This window comes from Harpia harpyja, chromosome 23 (assembly GCF_026419915.1).
Source record: "Harpia harpyja isolate bHarHar1 chromosome 23, bHarHar1 primary haplotype, whole genome shotgun sequence".
NCBI classification, from domain to species: Eukaryota; Metazoa; Chordata; class Aves; order Accipitriformes; family Accipitridae; genus Harpia; species Harpia harpyja.
The window spans coordinates 212,397-233,128 of record NC_068962.1 but is presented as its reverse complement, the minus strand read 5'-3'; the positions used below and the strand labels follow the sequence as shown (position 1 = coordinate 233,128).

The window sequence follows — 20,732 nt, the reverse complement described above, 5'->3', positions numbered from 1 at the left end:
TTTGCAGTTTATTTTCCAAAGGTCACATAGCTGGGCATGAAAGGGACCTTTCGTGAGTCTGTGTGAGGATTAGATGGAGGGAGGGAAAAGGAAAACCTCAAGAACACAGATCTGGTGATTCTGTGCTGAGGAGTGTCTTCTGCTGTTGCTTTTCACTTCTTGCATTTTTCAGTATAGCAAGACTTAATTGAACAGTTTTTGGCAGCTATTGGTCCTTTAGCCTCTGTTTTCCCCATATACGTGCCTAATATAAATAACATATCATTCTTGATCACATTTTGAAATGAGAATCTTTGTGCTTTTTTTCCATTTTTCTCACTGACACTTGGAAAGAACTCCCTGCTAAGACTTGCAAACCTACTCGTATATCATCCTTCAGTTCTTCACAAATTTATTCTTTGTCATGACGTCTATAGGATAATAATTTGGCATCTGTAAGAGAGTTGGTGTGCTAAAATGATTACTTCGCGTGCTGGCTAGTACTCTCAGATTGTTTCCTTGCACTCCATTGTTGGTGTGTAGATGTCTCTTTCTCTTTTTCCATGTTTGCATCTGTGACAGGGCTATCCAGGTTTATCAGAACTACCTACTAAAACAGGTTTATAGCTGTAACTCCTAATTATAAGATTAGAAAAAGAGAAATGAGTCTGTTACATGCTGAGAAAATCTTGCTTAGAGAAGAATTAAACTATCGTTGTATCTCATAGTAGAGATTACAGAGTACTCTACTCCTATTCTGAATTTCAGTAGAGTAACATGACCACAGAGCACAAACCTCTTGACTTTTTTTGCCCTGATGAGAAATGCTATGCATTTTGGAGCAAGGATGTTAGTGGTTATGGTTAACCAATGTGCATACTTGAAGTGGGATCTGTGCATTAATATAACAACATCGCACTTGGTTATTGGTCATATGATGGTGAAGAGGGCATGACAGTATGTTATAGTGTTCCTTCTGGTGCACCATCTTTGAGCGTAGGACATCAGAAAACACACTACCCCTTTGCATCCCACATATTTAGCAGAAGTGATTAGCTAGCAAGTAGAATGGATTTCTGGGGGGTAACTTTGTACTACTGTACTACTGAAGCACTGTCATAGTATTATAGCAACCAGCTACCTATTAAACTGAGTTGGGATAGAGTTGAATTTAGGAAGAAAATAATGTACGCGTAGGATGTTACGTGTCTCCTGAAATCTTCACCTTGTCTTCTCTGATCCTTTTTACTTTTTTTTTTTTCAGGAGTACATCCTCAAAGGAGTGGTAAATGCAGCACTTGGACAAGAAATGGGCTCGGTGAGTGAAGCCTGTGAGGTTCTCCAGCTTCTCCAACACTAGAATGTGAACAGATCTGTAGGGACTGGAATGGAGTGAAACAAGCAGTCATTTCTCATTTAGATTGCAGGATCTCTGAGTCTCTTAATATTCTTCCATACAGTACTCAGTACAGAATGAGTGAAATGCAAATCTCTGTTGCTAGTCCTAACAATAAATCAAGCTGAATTTGGCTTCCCTGTCCTGCTTCCAAAAAACCCTGTTTGCTTTCTACAATGTTCTTGTGTATCTAGGCACATACAGTGGCACATTTACCTTTTCTGTTTTTACTTCAGCCCTGGTTTGTCTGTTAGTTGCTCCTCATCTGTTCCTGAGTATATTTTCCCTGCGTATTGTAGCATCAACTCTGGAACTCATGTTGGATTTGGTTTTTTTTTTCCTCTCCCAGAGAGATCATCTGAAAATTGCTCAGCAGTTCTTCCAGTTGGTGGGTGAATCAGCCAGCGAATGTGGTATGTTTGAAATGTTCTCTCTCCATTATGTAATCCTTCTTACAATATCCAAATATATACCATCGTATCTTTGTCTAACTGCTGTTAGCATGACTATTGCTAGGATTTTGTTGCTATAGTAGGAGTAACAGAAAGCCTAATTTATAGTCCAAAACAAATTTGCCTCTTTAAATTAGAAGGCTGAATTGATTCCAAACCTTACTATACAAATTTGGCTGGAAAAGAGGCTATACTGCAAACTGCTAGTCTTCACTGATAGATGCTGTGGCAGCTTGCCTTTGACTAATAATCCCCATTATAGAAACAGAAGACACAGTCTAATTAGATGAAGTGTGTGGCTGAAACCTCACAGGTTCAGACACTCGCAGGTACAAATATAGGACTGCTAATGAAAGCCTATCAAGTACATAGAGTCCTAGCATGGAGTGTGCCCTGAAACTGAGGGTGATAAAAACATAAAGAGGAATTTGGCTACAGAGAGAAATGGAGGCTCTGGGACTAACTTCTTGGTTGAATCAAAAAACCCATGATAAAACCCAACAAAAAAATCAATATATTTTCAATATTTACTTATTCAATAATAGACCAAAACGAGACCTTGTCTTCCCTTCCCCTTGCCAAAGTAAAACCAAAAATCTCAAATCAAAAAAGCCAGTAGTTGGAACACAGAAATTCAGCCGAAATGGGGCTTCCCAGTTTCCTTTGTAGGCATTGTTACCAGGACTATTTCTTTAGGTGGGTAACTTATGCATGTTTATGGTGCAGACAGCCCATGGTCCTTGGAGACAGAATGCTGTCTCCTGTGTCCATGGTGACTAAAGAGAAGGAGCTCAAGAGACAGAGTGGCAGCACTGATGAAACTTTCAGAAACACTGTTGAGCCATTCTGTTCCCCTTGCAGCCCTTGTACTGTTGAGATTGTGCAGCAGAGAGCTTCACGTTGGAAGGCTGGAAGTGGTTCCATAGATGAGGTTTCGCTAACATATTCCTTTTGCATTGAGGTTATCCCTTTGGAGTTGGGATCCCAGCCTATAGAAAGAAGCAGCATGAACTGTAGTAGTGGAAGACTCAGTTAGTGGCCATATAGCTGACTGGGTTTGTGATGCCAGTAAAGTCACAGGATGACTGATACAATGGCGGTAGACCTCTTAATGCCCATAACAGTCATGCAGGTGTGATGAGTGACCATAGCACACGTGGATAAAAATAATACAGAGATAGTCTGAGAAAAGATATCCTGAAAAGATGTATAGTGAAGATATAGCCCAAAACAAAAATTGAAATTGTTAGGAAGCTAAAAGTCTTAATTGTACTGTGAAATATTTTTAAACCCATATGCAAAACAAGATACAGAGGCTGAGAGGTATGGTTGAGGAAAAAAAAAAAAGGGAACAGAAATGTAGTCTGATTAGGAAGGTGGGTTAACTGAAAAAAATGAGCCTATGGGAACGATAGGTTTCAACTAAAGGTAAATGGAAACATTAGTACTGCAAACATCTTATGCTCTTGGTACTTCCATGTAAAAACTGCTTTGTCATCTTTTTAAAAACTTGTGGGAGAAAGCTGAGATACAGAAGAGCACACCGTTCAAGGTAACTCCTCCTTTAAAGGCAAAATAGTGTGAGGGGTTTTTTGCATCCTCAAATGAAGGACAGGTAGAGGTCAACAAACTGTAAATAGGAAATAGAAGAGACAAAGAGTTCAATTTAGATAGGACATAGCAAAAACCAAACACGTGAAGACCAAATATGTAAGTGTTTTTATACAAAAATTAGAAGTTTTACAAGAAGATTAATAAAGCGGAACACCTGGTTTTAGAATAGGAAACTATAAACCTAAAATAATTTTTAAAATGTGATAGGAGGAAGGTAACATGTAGGATTTTGTTCCTATTTAATTTACAATGGGGTATTACTAAATAGATGATGCCAGTGGAGAAATTGTTCTAACATTATAGAAACCTTCTCTCAAAATAAAGTAAATATCTTTTCTTTATCAGTGAGTAACATAAAATTGTTTTAAATTACATGCTCAGATATGAAACTCATCATATTGAGGCTAAATTATTCACCAGCCAGCCTGGATGGGAACAGTGACTGGCATATTAAAGAGGTTAGAGATTTTATATAGAAAGATAATTAAATAATAGTTGGATACTTATATTCTGCCCATATTGACCTAGTAAATGCAATGACATGGTGTGATAGAGAGAATGAATTTTTAAATGCTAAGTTTTCATCTTTCTTAGAGAACACACAAGTGAACAGGTGACTCTAGACCAATAGAGAGATTACATAGAACCTGATTTGAAATTTTATGATGAAAATCTAATTTTGTTACAGTGATCCGAGTATAATCAAATTCAAAATCCATGTGTTAGCAAATACCTCAAAAAATTTCAACAGCACTAATTTCAAGAAGGGAAGCTACATAATAACCTTTCTTATTTCTAACAGAAAATTTTCAGTGAAGTAACAGTGAAAAGGATAAAATGCACCTGATTTGAACACTTGACAGAACCTTTTGTTTCTTTAAAGAAAGAGCTCGTATTCATAATTAATGAGATATAGGAGACGAATAATGACGTGACTAGGTTTGCCAATGGTACAAAATTACCCATAGTAGGAAAAGTGAAAACAAGCTGTGGAAGAATGTATGAGGCTGGGTAATAATATGCAAATTAAATTTAACTTTGTTGAATGCGAGGTAATACATGGGGGGGCGGGGCTTAAACGATATTTGCAAAATTATCAGAAGAGTTGAAGATAATCTTAGGGATTGATGAGGAAGAAGAGAACAAAACAAAAATAATTACTGTGTCATTGTATACAGATGTGGTTTCCTTTCTTGAATACTGTCTGCAGTTCTAGTTCTTACAGTTTAAAAAAAATATGGGAGAGCAAGAAAGGGTACAATAAAGATAGCAAGGACGATCAGAGAAAGGCAATAGCTTCTTGAACAAGGAGAGATTAAATAAAGGAGGATACATGGCCTGGAAAATGATGACTGAGTTTGGTTATGTTCGTGATACAGACCATCATAAATGACAAGGAGAAGAGGAATAGAGAAGGATCAGTTACTGTACCATACAAAAAAAAAAGGAGCATTGACAGAAATCATCACGCAAGACAATTAAAACAAACAGCACAAATTACTTTTTCACATAACACAACTTACTTGATATAGAATCTTGCAAGAACCAGAAGGTATTAAGAAATCTGTAGAAAAAAATCCATTGGCTGTATAACACAAATTTTTCACTAATGATTAGGATGTCCTCAGTGCAGATTGTTGGAAGCTGGGAGAAACATCAAAGGAAGTGGCATTACATACCACAGCATGTATTATATGTGAATTCAGAATATATTCTTTCTATAGCTGTATATTCTTACTTGGCAAGCTTCTGAACCAGATAGACTTTGGATCCAATATGATCATTTTTATGTTCTTATGTAACTTAGCATATTAGCCACTATGTTGTACATTTGTGGTCATTTTTGATCTGCTGCCTTTGTTTTGCTGGATTTAGAATGGAGAACAGAATTCTTGCTGTTTGTATACTTGGGCTTTAGCTAAGTAGCCAGCTGTGCTATTCAAGCACGTAAGTCATGCTTTAGCACTTCCCACTGGGCCAATCCTTGCAAGGAGCTAGTACCACTAGGTTGTCTAAGATCTTTATCAAGTTACTTGGCTGCTTCACAGATTTATAATACGAAAGTAGGTTGTGCTTGCTAGAGTGAGCAAATCCTATGCTGTGTCTTTGCTCACAACTGGGCCTACAAGGCTCCTGATTTTAATGTGGGTTACCAGAAATTAATGGATTAAAATGAAGATGTGGAATATTTTTTCAAAACAAGGTCCTGTCTTTCTGACTTGCTTTTGTTAACTGTAGAAGTCCCATGGCTGCCTTAAGACAAAAGCAGCAATGGACAGTTGCAGAATAATAGTGTCATTTGTAAAGTCATTTGGAGTCATCAGTTAAGCCCTTTGCTGTTTTTAATTAGATCACTGGTGTGGAGGTTCAGGGAACATAACATAGAGCAAACAGAGTTAATGTGAAAGTCCTTTCCAATGCATGTACACATTTCATCTCATGTTGGAAGTTATGTACTTTAAGAGGAGTAGGGACACTGAAAACAAACATCCAAAAAAAGAAGGAAGCACTTACAGAGTAAGGGTCAATATTCAACTTCTAACAGCAATACATAACACCCAGAACAGCAGCTTGGTTTGCTGGGTTTTTTTTAAGTTTCATAAAAATTCTTAATCCCGATGACATGAAATGGCACTGGCATTACAAAGAAGGATATAACTAGATTTTTATAGTTAATTCTTATGCTCTTCTTCCAGGGTTTGAACTGGATGGAAAATTAAACAGATCAGATTTCTGAGATAAGTTAAGGAGGAAATGGGGCAAAACGAACATCAGTGAAAGTAAATGAACATTAACATTTCCATTAAATGCAGTGTTTCTGGTGCTTAGCATAAGTCTTAAGAACTACCCTAAAAACACTGCAAGCATAATGGAGAAAAGCACCCCTTTCATTTTCAGTGGACCTCTTTTAGGACCAAGTCAGGCATATCTGGTGTTGGGTGGGAGGAATGAAACATTTCTTCTGGACTTTGTGCAGTCTTTTCTTGAGGTATTCTTAGGTCACCCTAAGTAATTTTTCAAAATGAGAACTTTTTCCTCTTCCTGCATGAGTCACATGGGATAAATTAGAACTATAAAACTCTAGTTTTCCTGTCACTAGTAGTATTCATTGCTGAGTTGTATGAGATTTACAGATGTTTTACTTGTTTGGTTTTTTAATGAAATCTTTCACTAAAAGCATATGGAGGATGGTGTGCTGGGATAACAAAATTTTCTGCCAAAATGTGGACATAAGAATAAATACTGAAACTTAGAAACTCTTCAATCATATATGGGAAAAGTATGATTCGAATATTTTGTTACTGTGATTCATTTTTACTGAAAATGTATTCTCGGTTTTAAGTTTTTGCATGTTTATTTGCATTTTTTAAGATTTTGTTTAAAATAAATTGCCATGAGTTTATGAACTTAAAAAATTGAATGTGAGAGAAAAGGAGCACTTTTGAGGTACCTGCATTCTCATTACAACAACAACAAAAAAGCTGAGGAACACTGAGGAAAACTGTTTCTGTTACTGTCCTGTCAAGGCATATATGTGCCATGGTAAGTATGCCTGCATGTAAAAAAGGACAGGTAAATATACAGGCCAGTTTCTGCTCCCAAGTGAACACTTCACAAATAACCAAATAATTTTCTTAATTTGGAGAGCTGAATGATGTGGTTCAGACATAGATAAGGATGGATTGTCTCTATATAGAAATGACAGGACATCCAAGCTCAGTATCTCCTAGTGCTAAAAGATAAAAAATGAGAATATTCTGCTTTCCTTTGAAATACAATTTGAGATCTTATATAGTGCTTTCCAGGAATAATTACTATCCTACCTTATTTAAAGGAGAATGTACAAGTTTACAGTGGAATGCTACATTTTGTGCTGTGATATGGAGTCAAAATATCATTTTTCAGATACATGAAATTTCTATATACAGGAAAGATATTTTAATTTTCTAGTGTGGATAGATTGATGCTAACTAACCTACAGGAGCAGATTACTTCAGGGCTGTTGGTAGGTAGCCTTAGGATCTTATCTCCTGTCACCTTACCAAACTGCACAGAGCAGCATGCTATCTAATGATCATTTGATGTAGTGAAATAGTAGTGATTTGACATCACTTGTGTTTATGCTTTCCCAGCTGCTACTTGGGTTCATCCGTCTCTCACCAATCTCTGCTGGTTGGGTCTAACAGAAATTAGTGCTAGTAAGCTTACTTCAGAATCTCTCAAAAAGCTTTGAAATAGTTTTTCAGTAACCCAGCTTGCAATTTCAGAGTAGATGACAGCATAGTATGATGGCAGCAAAATTTATGATGACATAGACAGCAGCAAAGTTTACTGATGCTCATTTAAACTGATATGCCTAACTTATTTATGGCTTTACCACTTGTGAGCAATGTGGTAATCCCAAATGCATGGAAATTAATTTTCATATTGTATTTTCTCACTAACTATTTTTCCTGTGCATGTATTAATTTTTTTATAACAATATTTTCATGTATCAAGTTTACTCTCTTACTGGAACTAAAATTAAAATATGTAGAGCTTCTTTGTCCAGAATAATTGAAAAGCGTAATTTTAAAGAAAAAAGGCTAATGAGGTTAGAATAACAAACTCAGGCTTTGTATCAAGTGTCAATTCCTAAGAGTAAGAATAATTCATGGTAAAATTATGTAACATAAATTGTGTCATGGAAAAGGCATGTTACTTAATTTGTCTCTGTAGAATTTGCTGTTGAAGACAGTCTTGCAATAGTTACTGTATGCTGCAGAGAAAGTTGACAAGATGATCTAATAGTTTTTCTAACCTCTAGTGTGGTCCTTTGCCTGAAAAGGCAAGTTACACTATTTTTAGAAGTTAGCTGCTTTCACAGTTGCCAGCAATCTAGGCAGTGATTTCCATTACCATGTGATTGTTAAATTCTACAAATCTGCATTTCTCTTTTGAATTTTAGATACCATTCCAGGGAGACAGTGCATGTCCTCCTGCTTTTTTCTTCTTAGACAGTTTGCTAATGTCCTGATTTACCTCAACTCAGTCAAGGTTAGTATTATTATTTAGTATTGGTAGTAGTACTCTAATGCATGTAATCACTACTTACGGAATTAGACTGTATTGTGTGAGACACTATGTAAACATAAAAAGATACAGAAACAAAACAGTAACAACAAAACACAGGAATGACAGTGGGACATAAGTAGTCAGTACAGCAAATGGATCAAAAAGTAAAGAAGCGGTTTATAAGATAGCATTGTGCAGCATGGTGGGCATGATGGTCTCATCACACTTGCAATTTAACCATTATCAGGCTTTCTGGTGGCATCACAGAAGATGAGGAAGATAATTAAAGGAAGACAATGACAAAATTTGTGGATATTTATGGAGTGGGCAGCATGGAGGAAAAAACCCAAATGTTTTCTTAAGATTTATCAAATGAGTGATGGAGATTAGTGTCACTGGTTAATAACTGGGGGCAACATTTTAATGAACAAGAGTGTGTAAGGAAGGTAGGACATGAAGGACTCTGAAAGTAATAACGCTTATATTTTACAGGGAAAGCAGTCACTGTGAAGAGCTAAGATAGGGCAGTATTACCAAAGCAATAAGCTAAGAATATTATTTTTGCAGAAGTAATCTGAGTGGTACCCTGCAGGCAATGTTGCATTTTTCAAAGTAAGAGAAGGAGTTTGCAGTTACCCTAATGCAGCATTATCAGATCACCAGTATTCAATGGATAAAATGGGTACAACTTACAGATATCCAGTTACAAGTCAGATGTGAGGAAAAAGAGAGAGGCTGGAGTGTGATTATAGGGTGAAGTGATTGTAATCTTGTTCCAGCAATTTGAAACTAGAGTTGTAAGAACTCTATATTTGGTAGGAAGAGGAATGAGAATCTAAAAAGAAATTATTAGGGAGATACACGAGATGAGCACAATTACAGTGTTCTAAGGAGGGTGAGATCTAAAGAAAAACGTGTGGTTGTAATGGCGCCAAAAGCAGCTGATGGGTGAAAAATGATGAAGGTGTAGTGTTTTTAAACTTCTTCTGGAAAGAGGCTATTGAAGAAATCCCAAGTGGCTGCAGGCACTGGAATGGCTCCACTGTAGTGGAATGAAGAGACACCCCACCACCACCACCACTCCAAATTGGAGTGTGTGTGTAATTGAAGAAAAGGAGAGCTGGAAACTAACAGTGAGATTTGTTTTGCCTAACTTGAGCCATCTAAAAGTCAGATTTCTAGTTATAACTGATCATCTGGTCTCAGTCTATAGCCAACAGAGGCAGATGGTAATTTCCAGAGGAGAATTCATCCTATGAATTTCTTACATTTATCTTAGAATGGAATGAGTCATCCCATAGAAATGCCCAGCTCTTTCCATTTCCTTTAAAAAGTTCTTAAACAACTAGTTCTAACCTGAAAAGGTTAAAGTTAAATGCGATTACTCACCACCTCCAAGGTATATGGGAAGGCTTACAAATGAGAGAGGGAGAACAGTAGCATCTGGGGAGGCAAATGGAGTTGTCATTGATATTGGAAAGTAAGGCTAGTGTTTGTAAAGGAAAGAGCCAGAAACGAACAAGGCACTAAACAGAAATTAAGAGGGTGAAAGTGAGCAATAGAGTGATCAGAGGATAGGTCAGAGTCATGAGGCAAGAGAAGCCCTACAGGGAAGGGGATTAGGTGAGACAATTCTGCATCTGTGAGGGTATAACGGAAAGCGTTGTAGGAAGGATTGGAAAAAAAATATGAAGGGAAAAGGAAGAGCACAGAATAGTTGGTGTTATTTTGTAAGATGTTAGTAAGAGCCCATGCAGGGGGAAATATAGGTGAGGGATAGATCTAATGTTTAAAAACTGCCAGGAGGGAGGCAGAAATAGTGACAGGTACAGGTATGCAAGCCTTCAATCCTGCTATATTTATCAGCTAGAAGAAGGAGCATTCTTACCTTGTTGGATTAGGGAGAAACAATTTTATTTTGTGTGCATAGAAGAGGGGAAGGGTTATCTGACTGTTTGGATGTTTTGTCTTAAAATCGTAGCTGTTTTGCTCGAAGTATGCAGAACTACTGTTGCACATTATAACATATGTAAGTGGATCTCAGCTTGCAAACTGGACTTGTCCACATATACATGCCTTTGGCATCAGTAGCCATATATCTGTTTTGATGTGACCCATATTTATGCAAAGATAAGACTTTTTTTTTTAAATATTCCCTCAGTTTTCACGGTTGTAATGTGAATGCATTTATAAGGGTGAAACAAAATATTAAGCCAAGTAAAGAAAATTCAGTATGAAAAAAGATTCATGCCTTTCATTGCACAGTGGTCTACTCTTACTTGAAATACTGGCCACTACCCCCCTCAAATGCAGAAAGAAACGTGAATCAGACCATAATTAGAAATTGAAATATTGTCTTAGGAGATTTAGAAGATATCATTTGCTATAGAGGGAAGTTAAGAAAATAAAATGATACAAAATGAGGATTAGAATAAACAAGTTAGATGTGAAAACTCCATTTGTATTAGGAGAGGCTGAAAACACGATACAGCTTGCTGGAATTGCAGCAAATTCACAATGTCTTTTCCAAGAAAATGCATTTTGTCCCTCTCAAAACACAGTTGGTTTATGGAATTCATTGTCATAGTTCAAAGTAGGGTTGAGGTTGCAAGTTTGGAAGGTTTTATAGATTGTATCTAGCAAGTTGCAAAATGATCAAGCTTAAGTAAAATATGTATTTGTTAAATTCTTGAGGGGAATCACAAATACTGGTAATTGGAGACATAATACAGTTGATAATTAGCAAGGACTAAGGACAAAAGTTTTCAGTATACTACCACTTTCCTTGCATGGTCCTTTTGAAGTAGTTGATCATTCTCATCATTTTTTAGCTGCTACTAGCCACTGCTCAGATTTACTTAGGTCATTCCCCTTCTCTTCAGGTCACAGGAATGCAAATAATTCTTCCTGTACCATGTTACAGGCAAGGTTTAGGTGGCTTTACAGTCACCTTTGTGTTTTATTCACAGGAATAAACTTCAGTAGAATCTCTGCAGCTCTTTAAGTGGAGCTGTGCGCTCTGTGAAGATCGTTTGCAGGATATTCTCTCAGGAAACACCACCTTCGTCCATGATTGATTAAAACTGCTTTAGGCATGAGAATGTCTCAAAGGACACCTTATTATAAATGTATTGCCAGCTGCCCTGGGGGTGACATTATAACACTGAGGATCAACTGACAAGACAAGCTAATTCAGGCTCAGCAGAGTTCTGGCCACAAGGAATGCTTCATTGTTCAACTGGGTATCTAGGCGTCTCGTTAAAATGGACATCACTCAGAGCACAGTCAGTTTTATGAAAAGATTGAAGACTGCTAAAAAGACCACAAAGGAGTGAAGTCCAGTACATATAATGTGGTTTAAAAAAAAAAAAGAGGGGGAGGAAACAAAACATGTAGCTGCTGTGAAAGTGTTGCACTATCAGCAGCGCTAGTTCATTTCTACTCGTTTTGTTTTTGCAGCAGGTCTGGTCTCTAGTACTAATACAACCAGGACAGAATGACACAGGTTATTAGTTTGGTTGCTGACAGAGTTTCTCTTCTGTTTTAATTAAAAAATACAGTGGAGCCTATTGGAACAGAAGAAACTATTCATGCAGTAAAACTAGCATCTTGCTCACCAGCTTTGCTTTACCTGGGACTTGTGCTGATTCACACGAAACTATCACTGAGGAAGAATACAGTGAAGTGTTGTAATTCTCATACGGTGAAACCAGTTAGTTCACCCTAAGGGTACTGAAATGTTTTCACAAACTGAGCTTAAGATTGACCCAATTGGTTCATCCTCATGCTTTCACATAGCTGAATATATTTGCCAGCTTTTGGACCCTAACAGACTATTTGGGTGAAACCTAGACATCCGGCAAATGGTGGCAACCCCCCACCTCTCCTCTCAAGGCACTAGCTTGATGTATGTGGGTGGGCTGGATCAGTACCCTTTGTTGACTGGCTGTGACAGGGAAGAGAAGAGGTTCCTCAAGTGTCCCTACATCATGAAAGAAGATAGCACTGCAAAAGGGTTTTGCCCCTTGCTTCCCATATCTTTTGTACAGTCCCAATAATGCTTTTTACCTCCTCCTTACTCTAATGAAGGAACAAAACAAAAGTTTGATCTCCCTACACAAGTTCTGTTTCTTTTATAGGTGTTATATAAGGAGAAACATTTCTTCCTCTACACACCTTGATATTTTGCACCCAGGAAGGCTTTTCTTGCAGTAACTATAGTGGATAAACCACCCTGCTTTCTTGCCACGCTCTTTCGTAAGCACTGCACCTCCCCTGGGCAGGGATCCTCAATCCCATCCGCGCTTGTAGCTGTGATGTTGTGTTCCACCTTACCTCTACCAGGTCTACTGGTGCAGCAGTGTGGGACAGTGCTGAATGCAGAACACACCCAGCTGACTTTTGGTCATCTGAGTTATACTTCAGTCTGGGCATCTGACCATGATCAAATCTAAGCTATTTGGGTCAAACCTAAACGTCAGGCTAACCTGTACCTAGAGTTATATTTCCTGCTTTGGCCCATGCAGCTTTTCAGAAAAGATACAGCTAGATCAACCTCATCTGTCATTAACCAGGTGTATCCAGTCTAATATGATGGGAGAGAAAAACTTAGTGTTGCACTTCAGATAGAGAACGGTGCCTGTAAGCAAGGCTTGAGCTACAGCCCAGTACTGTGGCTCCACCTCCATCATGTGATCCAGTGTGTCAGACTAGCATCTGTCATATAACCAGATCCACAGGATCTCTTGTTGAACCTTGAGAAGTCTTGAAAAAACAAACTGTTCATCTCCTTAAGCCATTAGGGAGTCAACTGCCTATTTACCACCGTAGTGGTGAAATAAGTGCTTGAGAGGTGAAAGAGACCATGGCAGCACAGCGTGTCTTCACATGCCCAAAGTGAAAATTATACCCACAAAAGCTGCCACAGCAATTTTGAGCTTGGAGCATTCTCCAGATCTCTCATGGTTAGCACTGTGGAATGTTCCAGATGTGTTTGTAGTCACGAATGTAGGATGGAAAGCCAGACCATAATTTTCTACCCACTGTTTATAAATGCTGTAAGTTCATAATGTGGGTTTTTCTTTTTCCTTCCCATTGTCTTGATATAGTCTGACTCAGATTTAAGGGGGGGGGTTATTTTTAATGTTGTTATACCATGGGAGGAGGGGGTTTTGTTTCATTTATTTGGGTTTTGTCTGTGTGGCTTATTTTCCAGAGTTACTTCTACAATGATGACACTTTTAACTTCAACTACGCCCAAGCCAAAGCTGCCATGGGCAATTTTAGTGAGGCTGAAGAGGTATGTATTTACTTTCTTTCAAAAACAACAATGGAAACATTTCCCACATACTCCCCTCTTTCCTTCTTTTTCTCCCTCCAGATCTTCACATTGGTTGAAAATAAGCAGGTTGTGTGGAACATCCTCTTCCCCTTAGAGGAGCTGAAACTCTCAGTGAACACTATTCAGAAAAGATTATCTTGCTAATCTTGTAATGTGAGGTATATGGGGAGTCATGCTGCTTGTGGTGCATCACAAGAGTGCTTGCAGCTATCTCTAATTGATCAAAGAATGCCCTCTTAATCAGATTTCCTACGCTTTGTCTGGGATCCCAGGCAGTCTTATTGTTCAGACTGACTAGGGCATGCTAAGTAAAAGACACTGAATAGTTAAGAGCTTCTAGGTGTCCCTAGAAATTTGTGTTTAAAAAAAAAAAAATTCTTCCTCTGGGAGATGTGGGAGGAAAAGAGGAAGTGCTTGCTATCTTATTCAGCAGCATCCAGATGCAGCTGGAAGAGATTAACTTCTACACACAGCATTTTTTGTGTCTATGTGCTGTAGAAACTTAATTACAACTAAAATATGCAAAAGCAAATAGCTATTATGAAGATGGAAGCAACATTTTCCACAAGACCAGAAAGAAGACAAGCCAGAAAAAAACCCCAACCACGTAGTCTAAAGTGAATCATATAGGTTTGCTTGGTTTGGGTGGGGTTTTTTTGTTTTTCCTGTCTTTCTAACTATTTAACTCTTCAGGTTCCTCCACAACAGAGCCCTCCTAGGGTTTTGCGGGGGGGCGTTGTTTTGTTTGGTCTCCCCCCCCCCCCCCCCCCCCAGCCACCTCCTTAATTTCTGTGACCTGAAATTGCATCTCTCTAAGAAAAATATCCAAGACCGTCAGGCAAAATGGATATATATTTCAGTTCACCTACCTTAATTTAGTTAGCTTGATGAAAATTCAGGTATCTTTTAAAACTATGCTAGCGAGCTATGCTGATTCCTGAGACTTTATAAAAATGATAATGCTATAAGTAAGCTTTAGCTGCAGCCAGGCAACAGAGAAACACAAAGGTGTAAACTGCTGTTAATCCACATTTTTTCCTCTTATGTTCTTACAAATGATTCTATATAAACTTGTGTTATGTAGGTGATGTATTTAAACAACAGAATTATGTAATTAAATTGATTAGTCTGGCCTAATGTCTGATCTTTGATTGTGATGACACTTTCATATAAAGATCACCCTTCCCCAGTGTCTCATAAACTTGTAAAATATCTCCACATATAGCACTTAAGTTATTTAAAAGCTTACCTACCTGGACATAATGAAATAAAACCTTTGATAAAGTGCTACTTACAGTGATAATGCTTTCTTTTTACTTCTTCCCTCTTACCCCTTCTCCCCACCCCCCACCCCCCACCCCAAATCAGGGAATCAGCAATGTCTAAACAATAAAAATGTCAGTAATCTGTGGAACTTGCTGTTCCAGTACGTACATCTGCTCCTATAAAGGTATTTTGAGTTTTGCCAGTAGCATCCTAGTATAGTTACAAATAGACTTGCAGAGAGGCATAAACAGCTTTTTTCTGTGAGCAAAGCCATTTTAAAATGTATAACTTCCCCCCACGCATCCCTTTAGATGTAGAATGTAATAAACCTGTATTTGTACAGTAAGTTACAAAAGACAAATGTTTTGCTTCAGAACCTTACTGAAACTAAAATGGTTAGAAATGACTTATTGCTGACCTGGAATGATCTCTGACATGTATGGGGAGGAAAGGCTCATATATATGTGAAACTTCTGGTATTTCAAGAAGATGCTAATGTAATTGCTTGCATTGCTTTCTAAACAAACACATTCCAAAAGCTTTTCCCACAGGCCCAGTGTTCCTTTGTGCTGTTTGTGTTGCATGGCCGCCCACTGGCACTTGTTCAGAGCAGGCCGCACCTTCCACACAGCTTGGTGTTTTGAAGCTGCAGAAGTCCCTTGATAAGCATGGCACTGTTTGAATCCCCCACCTACCCGACACAGATACCCCTACACTGCACTTACATACCTTAACTTTTCTCATGAAGCAGTTGTTCGTGTGGCTTAAGCCTTAGCTGCATGTTGAAACGAGGCAGGTCTGCCTTCTGTTTGTTTAAAAGTACATGCATGTATAATCTTATCTTCCTTCTTCCTGCAGGTGTTCCTTTTGATCCAGAGTGAGAAGATAAAGAATGATTTTGTTTACCTTAGCTGGCTAGCTCGCTGCTGTGAGTCACTTTACTCTCAACGTTGCAGAATACAGATCCTCCTCTATTGCATCAGTCTTGGCAATCCACTTTCCTAATTGAATTTAATGTTGTAGGTTGATTCAGGGCTATGAAAGTGAAAAGCTGATTGCACTAGTTATAGCGTGGGTGGTTATTGCACCTTTCATACATCTGGCTTTAGTAAGCAATTACTGCTTCAGTGCAATGCTGTTATAGTTCTGTCAATGCAGCTTTGTCCTAACCTGTGAACGTTTTTCTTCTCAATTGTCTACTCAGTTGCTTGAGTGAATATTTTCTGTCTTAAAAGACTGAGTTGCAACTCTGAAACATTCAGAATAAAACACAAAATAGAAGCATCCATACTGGGTCAGGCCCAAGGGTCTGTCTACCTCCAAGAGTAGCCAATGTCAGATGCCTAGGGAGGAGAAGAATCAGGCAAGCATATGCGGTATTTTTCTTCCTACCACATTACTCTTCATGTTGTTCAAACTCCTGTGCCTGGGGGATGTCCTTTATAATCTCCAGCACGTTTTTTCTTCCAAAAACTTTTCCATTCTTCCTTTGAACCCATAAAACTTTTGCTATGTTTCATATCCTATAGCAAATTTTATTTAGTTTTTCTGAACCAGTTTTTAAAACATTGCAGAGTACACCTCAGAACAGATATAGCTACAGTGCCACATGCAAAATAGTACAGAGGTGGGCTTTTCTAATGACTCAGGTCTGAGACTCCCTAGGCTAATTTGTTTTCCTTACAGTGGCTCAATACAGCAATGTTCTCTTCTCAAACAATTTTCATTAGTTGCACTTGGAATGTAAGTGTGTATGTTTTGGGACATTATGCCCTATCACAGATGTATCGCAGACGTGGTCAAGATCTCTAACATTTTTCCAGACAGGCACATCACACCTATGGATGCCTATCTATGACTCTATTTTAGGACGTGCCAGTTTATTTCCTTTTTCATTAAGCTGCAGTATCTTCTTGTGCTTGTGTTTGAGTGTTTTATATGTGAATGTTTTATGTGATTTTTTTTTTTTTTTTGATGGGAGAACTCCCATTGCAAAGGAAATTCATGGTTTGTCTGTGGACAGTTTCATCCCTTTGATTCCATGCTATAATAGTTCTTTGACATACATCTGGGGATGCAGAACTCTTTGAAGGTACTACTTATTATACAAGAAGTAGAATTAACACCATGTTATCAATTACAAATTTTCTATCTCTTTCATAGGAGTTGCTAGTTATTCTTGAGTGTGCCTCTTGCCATTCTGAATTCCTGCTGAAGTTTCAGTAGAGCTGCTGTATTCTTCTGTGTCTGTCTTAAAATTTTGATTTTTCATTCCCAAACAGCTGCTAGAATTCTTTGCAGAAACAACTGTTCAGTGATGAATATAGTTATCTTTTTGTGTCAAGTATGTAAATTGCTGTTAGAGCCTTCTGGATAAAAGCTGCTGTAGAAATTACAAAGCATTATAATACATTCATGTCAGAGTATGATTATGTATTGAATCGTAAACAATTCAATGCTGAAATATTTCCAAAGGGCAGAAAGTACCAGACATGCATCTTTTTTGGATGCTAGACAGTATTTTTTTGTTTAATATAATTGTACTATTTATACCAAATTCTTCTTGAAGAGAAGGTAAAAAAACATTGAATTAGCACAGTACTCCATTTGTCTAAATAGATGGGTTGGTATTTGGAAATTAAGACCTTGCTGTTGGCCACTGTGTATGGTATCTGGAGCTGACGAAAGAAAAATCTGATTTGGTGTCTTGCTGCCTCCTAAATGAGAAGTGACCATAAATCGTGTGATTTGGTGTTACGTGTTTATTGTTGATGATTGCCACCCATTCTACCTGCAACATATGTATTGGCAAAGTGGGCACAGATACAATAAGCTAAACAGTCCCTCTTTGGAAAGAGCACAAGAGTGGTCCATGTGTGAACAGCCAGCTACTCTGTGAGTAGCTGGTAAGACTTGAAAAATAAAGGAATACTTAATTTCATTTTCTTTTCTCACAGTACTTGAATGAGTCTGTAATTACCAATATCAACCTCAGATTCAACAGAATGGGTTCCTATTTCCAGAAAATCAAATTTTAGAACTCATAGTGTTCAAACACCCTAGCAGAATTTCCACTAGCTGACATGGAAGATTCAGATTCTTTTATTTCTAATTGTGTGTAGCAGTGATGTTTAAAGTTAAAGGCCAATGAAAAATTCTAGTCATACAGGCAAATTTAAAACCAGCACAAAATCTCAGGAATTTGGAAACATTTTTCCTAGTAGATGCGTAATGACAAGTTTTGTTATTTTCAGAGGAGCTTTGCTTCCCACCCCCACCCCACCCCCTCGCCTTTTAGTTTGTTATGAATCATGGGAAGTGAGTGTTTAGACTGAGGTGGGCACCAAGTATTAAAGACCTCAGTTTTGTGCCAATTAAATTTTTTCTGTGTGTAAGAACACATAATCCTAAATCTCACGATCTAAAGGGATTGCCACAGTTCATTGTCCTGCAAAAAGTAACTTCTCTAATGCTTTCCATTCTTTCCGTAATCACATCTGAAATCATGAGAGTTGTGCTTATTGCTGTATCTGTGAAATATAAATTGAGATGTAAATGCCATAATTATTCCTATTGACATTGGTAATTCTCTGATGAATTGGTTGTTATTGCTAGTAAGGCAGAAGATAAGGACAAGTTTCCCTTCTCAACCTCATGCTCCCAGGGTGACGCATGCATTTACATTAAGCAAAGAAATTTAGGAACATTATTCCACCTGCCATTGAGTTTTGTGCATAGCATATTCTTTTCACAATCCCAGCTTTTTGTTGTTATTGCAGATATTATGAATAAGAAACCACAGTTGGCCTGGAAGCTCTATCTGAAGATGGAGACCTCAGGGGAGTCCTTCAACCTATTGCAGCTCATTGCAAATGATTGCTACAAAGTGAGTCTTCTCTTTAGAGCTTGGTGTATGGCATGTTAATTCAGTGATTGTACCAACAGCCATTTCTTTGATACTTTCCATCATTGTCATCTTTAGTGAACTTTCTTTTATAACAGCAGGGTGTCTAATAATGTAGATGACTTGGCAAGGATTAGTCAGTATTTTAACCTACAGGCCTTCTTGGTAGACAACCCACTGATTAAAACGCTGGTAAATTACCAGATGCTTGAGCTATCAATAACAATAACGGTTTCTTCTCCTAGCAGGGATTCATTGTTGGTAGAAATGACAAGAAACTTAGGAAAAAAAAATCTAGCATAGATTCAGCAAGGAGCCTCATGCTGCATTTTCTTCTGTGACAGTGTTATTTTTTCCTTAAAGATGGTAATGGCAATGGGAGATACTCCTTTGCTGATCATAAGGAAATGGAAAGAGAATTCCCTCATCCACTATTCTATCTGCCCAAGTGGAGCAAAGAGATACAGGGTGTGTGTAGTCATTAAGAATAAAACTACTCAGAAAAAATGGTGAGCTTAACTGCCTGCAGCGGGATCCCTACTAACACATAATAATTCTTCTTTTGAACCTTTTCTGAGGGGACTTTTAAAGAGATGAGGTTAGACTAAACTGTCTAACATTTTTAAAAGTCAGGCTAGAAAAGACAATGTCCACTTTAGTAGGGATGCTCTAGGCATTTTAGAACAAGTTAAAATATATACTACCTTGCTTGTACTAAGCTTCTAGATTGTGTTTACTAGTTTTGATGCTCCGTGCTAGTACACTGCTGGCACACCTCCAAATTCTAGTTTATACAAAGCTATGTTAGTAGTGAAGAGATCTTGGGAAGCTCATTACAATTCGGCCTAAATTCCTAACATCTAATTCTTCAGATGGTGTCTATAGACAGTGAGACTTAGCTCTGAGTCAAGTTTTTTTGCTGTTCTACAAAGCATGGAAAGAAAACATGAGAGCTTCCTCCACAGGATGACTGTAGAGGCATATATAAAGAAAACTTGTTGAGAGGATTGTAAGTGACACTATAGGAGAAAGAAATATTTGTTGTCCTATGCAGAGTACTGCTGTGCACGATTTCAGTCGACAGTAATAGGATGCTGTATCCGGCATCCTCTGTGGATGATTGCACTGTGTTGGGATCTAGAGGAGTGGCAGCTCAGTGACAGGAGAAAAGGATGTTCTTTGGAAAAGTGTCATGGTGAGGCACAGGCCACCCACTTTTCAGAATGTATTGGCCAGAGCCAGCAGGTGGACTGAAGTTATTTGGGGAGCAACTGGTTTAGATTTAATTTAAATTAAATATAGAATGTAAAGACAGATTGTGATTTTGTGATTGTGCAAATATAGTAGTTCGCTGTTTTAAGAAGGTGGATGGGAGAAGAAGAGCAGAACACAGATAATAGGTATAAAGCTCATGGAGCTGGTTCAGTGGAGCCTAATAAGAACTAGCAGCTGTTAGCGTAGGCTTATTGAAGATACAGTGACCAAACTTGCCAGCATAGAGGAAAGATAGTAAACTGAGCCCTGTTGCAAAACCTCCCAATGATTCTCAGTTCAGCCAAGCTCCCCAAAGAGCAGCAATATCTGCCTACTATCTGTAATATTATTTTTTGCTGTTTTTCTTCATCTGACAAAGTAACATGTTCTCAAAATCCTAACACGTAACTGAAAGTCAGAAAATCTACCTTGTGATCTCAAAAACATTCTTCTAAAACTGAGCAAATTCTC

General features: G+C 38.0%; 1 protein-coding gene across 7 annotated transcripts in view; it reads left to right on the top strand.

Moving 5' to 3' along the window:
• IFT56 (intraflagellar transport 56) overlaps positions 1-20,732 on the top strand; it is a 54,342-nt gene that overhangs the window by 25,409 nt on the left and 8,201 nt on the right. For 6 of the 7 annotated variants that reach the window (XM_052774591.1, XM_052774590.1, XM_052774589.1 and 3 more), the window contains exons 11-16: positions 1,244-1,297; positions 1,725-1,788; positions 8,390-8,478; positions 13,712-13,795; positions 15,962-16,031; positions 18,883-18,989. In XM_052774591.1, the coding sequence (XP_052630551.1) occupies positions 1,244-1,297; positions 1,725-1,788; positions 8,390-8,478; positions 13,712-13,795; positions 15,962-16,031; positions 18,883-18,989 (468 nt within the window). The remainder of the gene's footprint in view (positions 1-1,243; positions 1,298-1,724; positions 1,789-8,389; positions 8,479-13,711; positions 13,796-15,961; positions 16,032-18,882; positions 18,990-20,732) is intronic. The other variant, XM_052774593.1, reaches the window with a different exon arrangement.